Source organism: Macrosteles quadrilineatus, unplaced genomic scaffold (assembly GCF_028750875.1).
Source record: "Macrosteles quadrilineatus isolate MER2022 unplaced genomic scaffold, UCM_ALF_1.0 Scaffold_7__1_contigs__length_78375512, whole genome shotgun sequence".
Lineage (NCBI taxonomy): Eukaryota > Metazoa > Arthropoda > Insecta > Hemiptera > Cicadellidae > Macrosteles > Macrosteles quadrilineatus.
Window position 1 is genome coordinate 6,137,772 of NW_026542600.1, and position 12,446 is coordinate 6,150,217.

Consider the following 12,446-nt stretch of genomic DNA (forward strand, 5'->3'; position numbering starts at 1 on the left):
TGAGTGGAAACATTCTTTTACTGAGTGTCCACGGACCAGTAAAAAGTGTTTAAACTTAACACAGCTCTCGAAGGGGAAAATAACAATTTCAACTCTCATTTTCATATAAATGAGCGCAGCCTTGGGCTACTTCTTTCTTCTCATCAATGCTTCCCCCTACCTTAAGTGATAGGAAAATATAGATTTTTAATCGAGTAGTTCTTAAATAAGTACTACTTGAAAGTATTGGCATAGACTAAACAACACAAGTAGACTCATCATACCATTGTAAATTTTGAAGCTTGTTTTTCCACCAATAACAATAATTAATAAAAATAATTATTTTTTGTTTTTAGCGAATTTCCCTATAGGGAAGTAGCTATTACCGTAGGTCTCATGGTAAGACTTAGGCCCGGGACCAATTTACTTTTTCATTTTGGTGTCCCCAGAGGACAAAAACACCATTTGTTCAAATTTTTATATATGTATATATATATATATATATATATATAGATTTATATATATATTATATATATAGATATGTGTCCATGAACACGATAACTTGAGTAATTTTTATCCGATTTTGATGAAATTTGGTTTAAAGGTGTAAGGCGGGATAAACTTGAATGAGTTCGCGATCCAGCATGATCGGACCATGGGAACAGAGTTTTATGGGGGGTTTTATGGGGTAAAAATTGATTTTTCTCACTTTTGACCCTCAAAACACAAAATTTCCCAATTTTTCTCTAAACCTTCTTAAAGAGCTTAAAAAAACAAACAATTCAGTATATCAAAGTGTTTTTGTACGGTTATTAGTTACGGAGAAAACTAAAAAAACTGTAAATTTAAAATTCCCATGTTATTCTTATGGAGAATATTGTAAAATGTTTTAGTTTGCTTGTTTATGGATATCTTTTAATCAAACTTGGCAAATATATTCATTTTCTACTAAGCAATAATTATTTTACTTAAAACACACACTTTATTAGTTTCCTTGTAGCAGCAAACCTAGGTACTCGTTAAACCTAATGTTATTTAAATAGATCGATTGAAAATTAATTCAGCCAAATGGAAATTCGCTTAAACGGCAGGTTTGCTGCGGCGGGGGTATTTGTTTGTTTGTTTTGAAGCTAGTTCGTGTACGTTCACACTGGTCGCTGGGGTAGACAAAATTTTTGTTCTATTATTTTAGGGTTATTTTAATGATTTGTGCTTTACTGTTTGGTTATATAACTAGAGGATGAGTTATTGTTTATGATTATATAGTTTCATTTGGTTAAGAGGTTTTAAATGACTGAAATAACATGAAACAAATTGTAAACTAAACACGAACCCTACAGGTGGACATACAGAACTAACAATAAAATTTGCTTCAGTAAAGTTGTTCCATAAGGATGACAAATCTACTGGGAGTATGTTTTATCTATGGTATTAGTATGCTTAGATAGTGCGCAAGACTTTTCTAAAGAGCAGGTATTGACGTAAACAAATTCCAAATACATCCAAATTAAACACTTACTAGTTAGTTATAAGTGAAAAATAATTTTACATTTAATAAAATCCTAGAATTAAATATTTACAACAATGAGTTTAAATTTAGATAGTGCTTAAGATGACCTTAACGAGCAGGTATTGACGCAAGTTAAAAAATTCCAAATACATCCAAATGAAACATCGATTGGCTATAAAGTAAAAGTAACTTATTATTATTATTTTTTTATTGATTTGATGTAATTGAACGGATACAACTATTAGTTTAGATTGTTATGACGTTAACCTATTATTGGTCATGTTGCACAATAATAATAATTGTCATAAATTACAAAAAGTTAAATAAATCACAGCAACTGAACAAAAATATAATAAAAAGTGGAAAAGTTGGTTTTACTAGATTAAGAAGTAATGCTAGAATTAGGGCATAAACTGTGCCAGTTCAAACAATGTGAAGCTTTAAATTTACCTCAAATGTCTGTCTCCTGAGTCCTTATGGCATCTCTAAAATAAAAATTTATCATATATTTCCAAACAATCATTAAATACGTGATAATTATCGATTTGCACCATTGTTTTTCTGTAAAAATTAAATTAATACTAGTATTTTTAAAAGTTAAACTGTTAAATAATTGATGGGAAAGGAATGTATCCAAAATAATTTAAGGCAAATCTTTCTCTCCACGATTGCTTTATTTGAATTAAATTCCGGTTGGTTACTAGGCGAGATTAACAAAACTTTCTTTAGCCAAGGCAATAAATGCAGTTTGTATTTAATATATAACAATTAGAATGATAATGTTAGAAAAGAAGTGTGCAATAGCAAAACATATGATTAGATATGTTGAGTAAATGATTACAATTTATTTTATGTAGGGCCTACTCTAACGTAAGAAATTTTAAAATATTGATGAATACATTTTAAACAATGTCTTGAAAAAGGTTGATCCAAAGATGAAGTTGGTGTATATGAACTGATTTTTCTATAATCAAAAAAATACGGTATCCTAAAAAAAAACAAAAAAAAAAAACATGAATGATCTTATACATATTTCTATAAGAAAAAAAGTTTTGTAATATAAAACAATACATGTCATTGCTATATTTTTTTTGTCATAGGACGCTAGGACGAGCCTGGGATTGTTTTTACTTCAGGCTAGACCTAGGGGTTGCGGCATTATCACTTAGATAAAATCCATTGGTAATTTGGTGGGATTTGAACCAGGAACCTTGGGAACCGAAGTACAGCTATTTGGTTATTTCGTAGTGAGTTTTAGAAAAATTCTATAAAACTATTAAAAAAATTATGTGTTATTTTGTCGGACCAGATTAACTAATTGATCATATTGATTTTCAATTTTTCTCCAAGTAACATACACATTTAACTAGTATTGTTAACTAGGTTATTTGACTAGGACATTTTGGAGCCAAATGTTTATTATTCCTACAACCGAGCTATATTAAAATAATAATAAATTGGATTGAAATTTTTGTAGAAAATGTTTCAAGAGTTTTCGTACATCTATTACATCAACACAGATAAAAGATGAAACCATCATAAAATGATTTTACTCGATGTCTTGCCTAGTTGCCACTAAATAACAATTTTTATTTCAGTAGGTAATCATTTAGCCCTTTGACTGACTTTAAATTTAGATGAACTTGGTAATTAAAAACTGATCGACTTTGCTGAAAAGTTTTAAAAGGCAAAAGGTAATTTGTATATGTATATAAAACCAAATTATAATAATTTGCATACAGTTTTTAACTCGCCAGGGCTTCAAGTGACTTTTTAAGCTCACACTTTTTATTAAGTTACTATTTTAATCTAATGAATACCACGATATATTAAAATTACCATACAGTGTGTATGGTAGAGGGTGACTTATTAAAAAAATAGCAACTCCTATTGAGATGGCCCCTCATTTTAAAGGGCTTGTCAAAAGAAACACAAATCCGAGGTGAATATCTCACCCCTAGCCATAATGGCAGGTATTCCGAAATAGGTGCTTTTTCACATAAAATAAATTTTGGAATACCCGCCATTTAGGCTAGGGATGAAATATCTACCTCGGGATTGCGTCATTGTATTTATTTTGACAAATCCTTCAAAATGAGGGGTCACTAGGGGTTGTTATTAAAAAAATAAATCACCCCCACCCCCTACCCTGTTAAAGGGGTTTAAAAATATTGTTGATGTAAGAAATTGTGGAACCTATGTTAACAATCAATTCCACAAACAGAATATTTCTATCTATTTTGGTTTAAAAAATACAGATTTGTTCCAGATTTATGAAATTGGTGCTTTTTAACATGCAGTAAATCAAAATTTGGAATGTCAATAATTTTAAAAACAATTTTAAATGATATCTAAATCGGCAAGCCTCAAATAAAAGGCATTTCACCAAAACAATATCTGCCTGATTATCATGTGCTGCCTACCTGTTCGTATTGGAGCTATAACCACTTATAATATCACTTTTGTCTATTATTGAATCACTTTAACTATTTAACTTGGCTTCTGTGATCCAAAAACCTCCCCTTTGGGTGGATGACGATAGTTTTAGTAACTATGTCGCCTTCTTTAGAACCTTGTCAAGAATAACAAGTGAGGTCATATTGAGGTCGTCAAAACATTAAATACACACACAAACTATAGCCTGTTTGACGGAACCTGTCCTCCTGGCCCTCAGTGTACCTGAGACTAGCCCAGGCCATAAGCCCAAACTCTTCACCCCTCTCTCTAATTACTCACCTTTTAGCTTCCCCACTAGCTTCAGTAGCTTTTTTAACCAAGACACAATTTTTAAAATTTTATCAAAGTACATAAAAATATAATTGATATTAAAGACGAATTTCATTTAAAAACAAAAAGTATAGAGCAGCGTTTCTTAAACCTTATATCCCAGCGACTCACTTTTATCTTGACACTTATTTTGGCAACCCACCTGTTAAATAATGTTTCTAAAATTATCTATTACTATTAATAGTATTATTATAAATCATTATGATATAAAGGGCCTACTGTGAATCTTGCTGAGAATGTTGACAACTGTAGTTGCTAGACATTTTCTTTATAAACCCTATTTAGGTATTTATTTTTTAATAATCGTAGTGGAAAATTTATTATTAAACTTATACATTGTTTCCAATTCAACTAGCTCTTTAAAAATTATAAAATTTTGTAAGACTGAAATGATAAAATTTCTCCCTTATTAAACATAGATTTTTACTCCCTCCATGTATTTTAACATGTAGCTTTTATTCATAGCAAACGTTCTTGGCAGCATTATGATAATCTCTAGCGACCGTGGTGACAATAGAGACATATTTGCGTTGCGTGGAAATGACCAGAATCGAGTTAGGTTGGCCTGTTGCCGATACCTATTTTAAATTTTCAATCACAAAAACTTTATCGGCATACTACTACTCAAATTATTGTGGTTTGAAGATCCTTAGTTTAAAGCTATCAATAACGTTTTCGCCATACTACACAAACGGCTGTTTTTAAAACATGATTTGCCCGGTTAAGTTGCTCCTACTCTCCACTGGGAAAAGAATCACCTGAACTCGAGGAAATCAACTGTATAGTTTATAGTTGCAAAATTCATCCGCTCCCCCTGGTTTTGCCGAAGAAAATAGTCCCGATTAACAAAGATATTATGCTATAATTAATTATTAAAATGGTCATGGCTTTGGCATAGTGTAAAACTGTACATTTTGATTAAGTACACCAATTTATCTAAATTTAGGCCAAGTGAAATGCAGAAGAATTTCAGTAATAATCTGTATTTTTGTGTTGGCGGAGTGATACCGCTGATTTTGCCGAAGAAAATAGTCCCAATTAACAAATTTATCATGATTATTAAATTCTCTTGTGTTAAATATATTGTGTCTTGTGTTGTGTTAATTGTATATTTCAACACAAATACCTAAAAACTGACCTAAAATGTGTTTTATCCACATGTAGGCAAAGTTAAATGGAAAAGAATAAATTGTATTATTTATTGTTGTGTTAGCGAATCATTACATATTGCATCCAAATAACAGTATCAGCTGTTTGAATTTAATAACAAAAAAGAGAGGAATAATGGTATAGGTAGGAATAATAATACATATGTAGAAAATGTACGTCTAGTGAATTATTTAGCTTAAACTGTGCAGTGTGACGAAAAATATAGTTCATCACATGGACATAAATAGTCTTTTCGACCCTCGTTCATTTTACAACCTCGGCTTAGCCTCGATAGTTAAACTAAAAGAGTCACTTTAGGCCCTGCTGAGGAAATATAATATTACTGAACATATTTTAATTTACTTTCCCTTGCAAAATGAATGGTTAAGGAATAATGTTAGGGGAAATTTTGGTGCTCACTCGGATGTTTTGGTAATGAAATATTACCCTATTTCAAAAATTTTCACCCGAGCTGGGAATATGTCTAATGTTTGATCTCTTCTCCGCTACCCACCCATTTTTATTTTCACCTTCACAATGATGTAAAGTACAAAAAAGGTAATATTATTGATGCAAGGGCGAATTTAGTTAAGACACAAAAGTATAGATGTGAAAATAAATATAGAGGTAAGAACAAATTTATACTCTATAAATGAAATTCCTTCATTGTTAAGTATCGATTATCTTATATTTTTATGCACTTCTCAAATGTTTGAGAGAACTTTTGTAATGCTAACTTGAGTAAAAAACTTATTGAAGCTAGTGGGATTAATTATGACGAGTTGCGCAGAGTTCGGGCGAGTTCCAGGAAGACCACGAGGGTCCACGGGGGTCCAGGGCGGGGGGAAGACCAGGAGTTCCAGAAGGGTTCACGAGACAGGGTCGACCATACAGACTATATTCTCGATAACTGCTGACATGGCCAGACTGCATCAGTTTGGTTGAAGTTGTATTGAACTTTGTACTTTGTTACCTCTGTTGTAGTTTGAGTATATTGTCGACGCTGTAACAATAATTATAAATACTGTAGTTTAGGGCTTGCGTTCTTATTTATTAAACTCTGCCTAAACAAGTGGACTTTATAACAGAGGACCTCAACTTTATTTATATATTGTTTTGTAACTTTGGTTTTGAAGGTGCCACCCAAGTGGCAAAATGTACATGGAACTTACTTTTCACAAAACTGGCAATCTTAAAATAAACCTATAAAACTATTTTTTCTTCAAACTGGGGAAAATACATTAAATGTACTAGTGGGTTTTCGATTTTGTGTTTTATAAGTTTGGGTATGTTTACAACTTTTGACATTATCCTTATTGTACCAAGAATTGAAATTGTATTTCTATCTGTACAACTGCATTCAAACCATTGTATTTTCAGTACCACACCAATTTTCAATACTATTTGTGTAGAGATATTTCTGAAAGAAAAGCCAAAATGCTATTTTCGTTTTAAAAAGTATGCAAGTATGGCCTCCTAGTACAGGTATCTGTACCTCAAACTCCACTGTAAGGAAATTAGTTGTTTTCAACTATACCATATTTAATTTTAAACAAAAATGTGTATACTTGTTAAAATAAATAATTTCCTCAGTGACATATTTGCAAAATCATCTGTTTTATCAAAGAACAGATGTTAAAGGCGGCAGTTGGATTTCCCTATTATTGACTATTATTTCAATAAACCATAGTAAACATGCAAATTTTCCTGCCAGCCTCCACAAGAGAATTTATTGTAGTAAGGATTTCAAGAGATAGAGTAAAACTACAAACAGTCCTCCGCTGTTTTCTAAATTTAAAATTATGTACATTTATGTGATTATAATCCGAAATTATAAAAGAATAGAGGGTAAATTAGTATATATTTGTAAATTCATAATTATTATATATATTAATTGGAATGTGATTTACTTACTATGCATACCACCACAGTAACGCCACATATATGATCAGTGGAAAAAAAGAGTTCTTATTTCTACAGTGTCAAACTACTAACTTCTTTTATTGAATTGAAAATTCTTTTATAAACATTTTTGTTTGAATTCAATAAGACCATTTCGTGTAGAAAATGAGAATATTTTATCTGACTAGACAAACTCTGTCTAATTTGAGAGCAGACTAATTATATGTACCATTTTCCCACAGCAGCATAGTGGAACCAAAAATGACCTTTTATCTCCGTGATTAACATTTTTAATATCTAAGAAATAATATGGGAGTAGAATATTAGAAACAAGAGAATAGAATATTTTAGGAACTGTTCTCTCTGCCAAGAACAGTAGTTGTACTAAGAAAAAAGACACAATAAAATAAGGATGTTAAAAATAATGGTGCAGAACTAAACAGGTGGATATTCTGATAGTCTTGATTAAAACAGCTGTTACTACCAACAATGGAAAAAGCATGTTTATCTAAAATACTTTAAATTACATACAGTGTGTAAATTAAGTATGGAAACAAATCTGTATTTTTAAAACCGAAATAGATAGAAATATTCTATTTGTGGCAATAATAGTTGACAAAGATTCCGCAATTTTTCACATGAAAAATATTTTTTTACCCCCCTAACAGGGTAGGTGGTAGGGGGTGACTTATTTTTTTCAAATAGCAACCCCTATTGAGTGACCCCTCATTTTGAAGAGTTTGTCAAAAGAAACACAATGACGCAAATCCGAGGTGAATATCTCACTCCTAGCCCAAATGGCGGATATTCCAAAATTTGCTTTTTTTTTACAAAAATTAAATTTTTCATTACCCACCATTTAGGCTAGGGGTGAAATATCTACCTCGGGTTTGCGTCATTCTTTTTCTTTTAACAAACCCTTCAAAATGAGGGGTCACTCAATAGGGGTTGTTGTTGAAAAAAATAAGTCACTCCCACCCCCTACCCTGTTAAAGGGGTTGAAAAAATATTGTTGATTAAAAAAATTGCGGAACCTATGTCAACAATCAATTCCACAAACAGAATATTTCTATCTATTTCGGTTTTAAAAATACAGATTTCTTTCCATTATTTGTGAAATTGGTGCTTTTCACGTACAATAAATCAAATGTTGGAATATCCGCCATTTGGGCTAGGAGTGAGATATTCACCTCGGATTTGCGTCGTTGTGTTTCTTTTGACAAACTCTTCAAAATGAGGGGTCACTCAATAGGGGTTGCTATTTGAAAAAAATAAGTCACCCCCTACCACCTACCCTGTTAGGGGGGTAAAAAAATATTTTTCATGTGAAAAATTGCGGAATCTTTGTTAACTATTATTGCCACAAATAGAATATTTCTATCTATTTCGGTTTTAAAAATACAGATTTGTTTCCATACTTAATTTACACACTGTATTTATTTTATTTTGTAGTTTGTTTTGATATGGTTATACTTTGTCTAGGCTACTTTATTATCTATGATAGTATTGTTCATTAAATGGCTGTTACAAACAATACAAGTTGTTTTGCCGGTCGGAGGTTGATTTAACTGAAGCGGTTGTTCGGCGAATTCTCTCTCCCCAACATGAAGTTAGACAGATGACCCTTTTAAATATTTTGGATGTTTTTTTAACTGCCACAACGGCCCCAACCCGAGCAATCTTAGAATCACAAAACACATTTTTTTCTCTGTATGAGCCATTTAATAAACATTCTGTTACAGTAAATCAAGTAACCAAGGCTATAAACATAACCATACCAAAACTACCTTAACATGCTCTTTCCAATGTTTGCATTAACAGCTGTATTTTAAGCAAGCAGGAAATAAATATGTTTAGTTTTGCACCACTATGTTAAAAGCACTGTCCTACTACTTTTACAACAACACATAAAAGGCTGTTTAGTGGATAAAGAAAGCACAGGCGAAATATTTCAAAAGACAGCTAGTTGAACATTTATTGAGGAACACAGCCACACACACATAGTGTTATGTTAATGAAGGTTAGGTGTTTTAGGACAACAATCCACTACTTCCGCTCCAACTTGCTCGGTAAGTGATTCTGAAACAACAAAAATTATAAGTAAATAAAGTATTTTAGTTTATCCTATTTCCTAAACACGTTTAATTTAAAGTCAATTAGAGCGTAAAACATGTTTAACACTTTAAACAAACATGACTTACAACCATTAGGATTAAGGGATATGTGGTGTATATTTTAGATAAAAAATAGGTAAAGGTAGCAATCAATAAGATTTAAGCACATTGCACATAAGCAAATAAAAAAAAAAACTGAAAATTATTTATTTATATATAAATTACTTTCTGGCTATGAGACAGTGCCCTACTAAGTAGTTAAGGGCTGGGGTTTATTTAGGTAATGGTTGTAATCATGTATTCTTTAGTATTTAAGCACTTAAATAATTTATCTACAGTATTGTTTTTGAAATTTGAAAAACTTAACTCTTAAGAACTGTTGTCCAAAGGCCGTCCGGACTAAGAGAATTCCATGATAATGATAATGATTACATTATATTTTTATTTCTGATTTTTTTTGCTTCCTGATCACAAATTTAAATTATTAATCTCTAGAGGTTAAAATACCTTTAATCCATCAATGTGATCAAATGTCACCGATGAGTGGCGACCGGTTTCAGCCTAGCTGTGGGGCCATCTTCAGGCGACGAAAGAACATAAATATCACTACGAAGAGTTCGTCATAAAGTCTATACATACGTCACGAGAAACAACACATAAATAAATTATTTACAAAAACACGTGTGGCCACAAATTAACTGCGGACGGTACGCGTACATTAAGTTGCTAGTCCAGACTGTCGTCACTACCGACTTGTCCATCTGCCATCCCCCTCGGAGTGATATTTGTGTTCCTTCATCGCCTGATGATGGCCCCACAGCTGGGCTGAAACCGGTAGCAGCTCATTGGTGACATACGATCACATTGACGGATTAAGGGTATTTTAACCTCTAGATTAATTACATAATATGATAATGGATGATGATTCACTATATTAAATTTCACACTGTATCTATTCCCACATTAAACTACACACAACCACATTAAACTGTCTATGATATAATTAAACTGATTTTTGGATATTAAAAAATGTGTGTTTACCAGTATTTTGTAAAGTCTGGGAGGCTGCTCCATGATGATCACCTGTTTGTCATCAGAGCCCAGCATGTCATCAGGGAGATCGGAGTCTGCTGGGAGGATCAGCGAAGCCTCCCCAGATGATCTCCTGGAACTAAGATAAAACAATCTGTAATATCACAGTTGACTTTGTGAACAATACTATAAATGCAATAGTGCTAGTCTGTTAACAATGAATTTTAATCCTATAACAGCATTTTCCCCTTTCCCTCATGCTGCTATTTTATGGTAGAATAGCTTTTTGTGTAACTAGTGTGCGAAGTAGCACTTTGTACTCTCGTTGCGTTACACATTTTACTTTTCCTACCGTTACTATAAAGCATATACATATTTAGTCTTTCAAACACTATTCAATACGTTTTTAGGTTAGGTTAAATCCAAGCATTGAACAAAATGGGAAACGCTGCACCAGCTGATGTAGTCGTAGTATCTTTAAGTGTCGCTAGCTTATTTTCAAGCGTGCACGTATTACGTGCCTAAACGCACACTGTTTTGTGTCCACTGTCGCTTATCCTGGGTTGGAGGGTCCACTTTAAATAATGATGTTTTTCCATTAACGTTGTCCAACAATTCTATTAGCTCAGTTAAGAGTGGCACATATGCGATATATGGACGACCTACCTGAGATCTTCTGGGGATTCCTGCGCCACCTTTGGTATCCACTGGGACTCCAGTTGTCTCGGCGCCAGCCTTGATATGAACCATTGCGTGTTAGCCGCCCCACTCCGCTTCCCGTGTGCTGCAACATGAATACATAACCTTAGTGCTAGAGGTCATCGGTTCGATCCCCAGGGCTTATGACAGTTTAGGTTTAGATCTTGTCATCTAACAAAGGTTTAAGAGTACCGTCCCTACTTTACATTCTAGGATGGTTCTAGCTCGGAACTGTTTTACACATACTTCAAGCTAGTCTTAGAGGACGCGGAATTATCACATAGATGCAATAAATTGATGATTGGTGGGATTTGAACCCGGGAGCCCTGATCACTACCACAAGACCAGCTCCCCAACTGGAGTACTGTAGCAATAGCACTTAAAACAATGGTATTCTATTCCCTTCTAAATTCTCTTTTATTCTAAATTTAGCCTATTCCCTTTTTAAATCTTGTTATTCTCATAAAAATCTGTTTTATTTGCGAAATTCAATTTCCCATTGCAATCAAAAATGTTTAGACATTTAACCAAACCCATTAAATTTTATATACAGTATGTATACTTAACCTGGAATTATGAAATGTGATGTACACAGTAATTTTTTGAGCAGTCTATCTAACTATGCAACAATTAAAAGAACCACAAGTTGTTTTAATTGTTTTTAATTGTAATTTAAGTTGTTTTAATTGTAATTATTATAAACACGTATTGAAATATATGCATTAAGTAGCTTTTTATATAGTAGTGATTTCAACAATTGTGTTGGTAAAGGTGAGCCTGAAGGGGCAAAGTGATGTCCGCTATATTTACTCTATTTCCTTTTTGATTCCCTTTGAACAGATACTTCCATTGTGAAGTGTCATTTCCAATAACACATTTAAAACACCCACCCCTATTACATTGTTTTCGTGATGTTTTGATTACTATGCTGAGCAAGCTTTGGAATGACATCGGACTAATTAGATTAATTTTGGAATTACTGTAACACTTTTTGCTGCAGTACCATAATTATTCACTTATCCATTGTAGAAAAACTTAATTGAATTTTTGAATATTATAGGCATAAAGAATAATATCTAAATCAATAACATTTATTTTCCCAATATGTTATAAAATCGTCTATAGATGATAAAAAAAAATATTAAGTCTAAAATATAAAATAATAAACTATTAAATATTAAATATAAAAAATATTATTATTTATTATTTTTATTAATATTACAAATATAATATTAAAATTATTAATATTATTAAATATTAATATTTAATATTAG

The 12,446-nt window shown here is 32.2% G+C and overlaps 1 protein-coding gene across 1 annotated transcript in view; it reads right to left on the reverse strand.

Moving 5' to 3' along the window:
- Positions 1-9,274: 9,274 nt before the first annotated feature.
- Positions 9,275-12,446, reverse strand: part of LOC128999159 (uncharacterized) — a 67,769-nt gene continuing 64,597 nt past the window's right edge. Inside the window, exons 3-5 of the mRNA XM_054425537.1 lie at positions 11,140-11,257; positions 10,483-10,612; positions 9,275-9,406 (exon numbers count right to left, since the gene is read on the reverse strand). Of these exons, the coding sequence (XP_054281512.1) occupies positions 9,374-9,406; positions 10,483-10,612; positions 11,140-11,257 (281 nt within the window). The 3' untranslated portion in view covers positions 9,275-9,373. The remainder of the gene's footprint in view (positions 9,407-10,482; positions 10,613-11,139; positions 11,258-12,446) is intronic.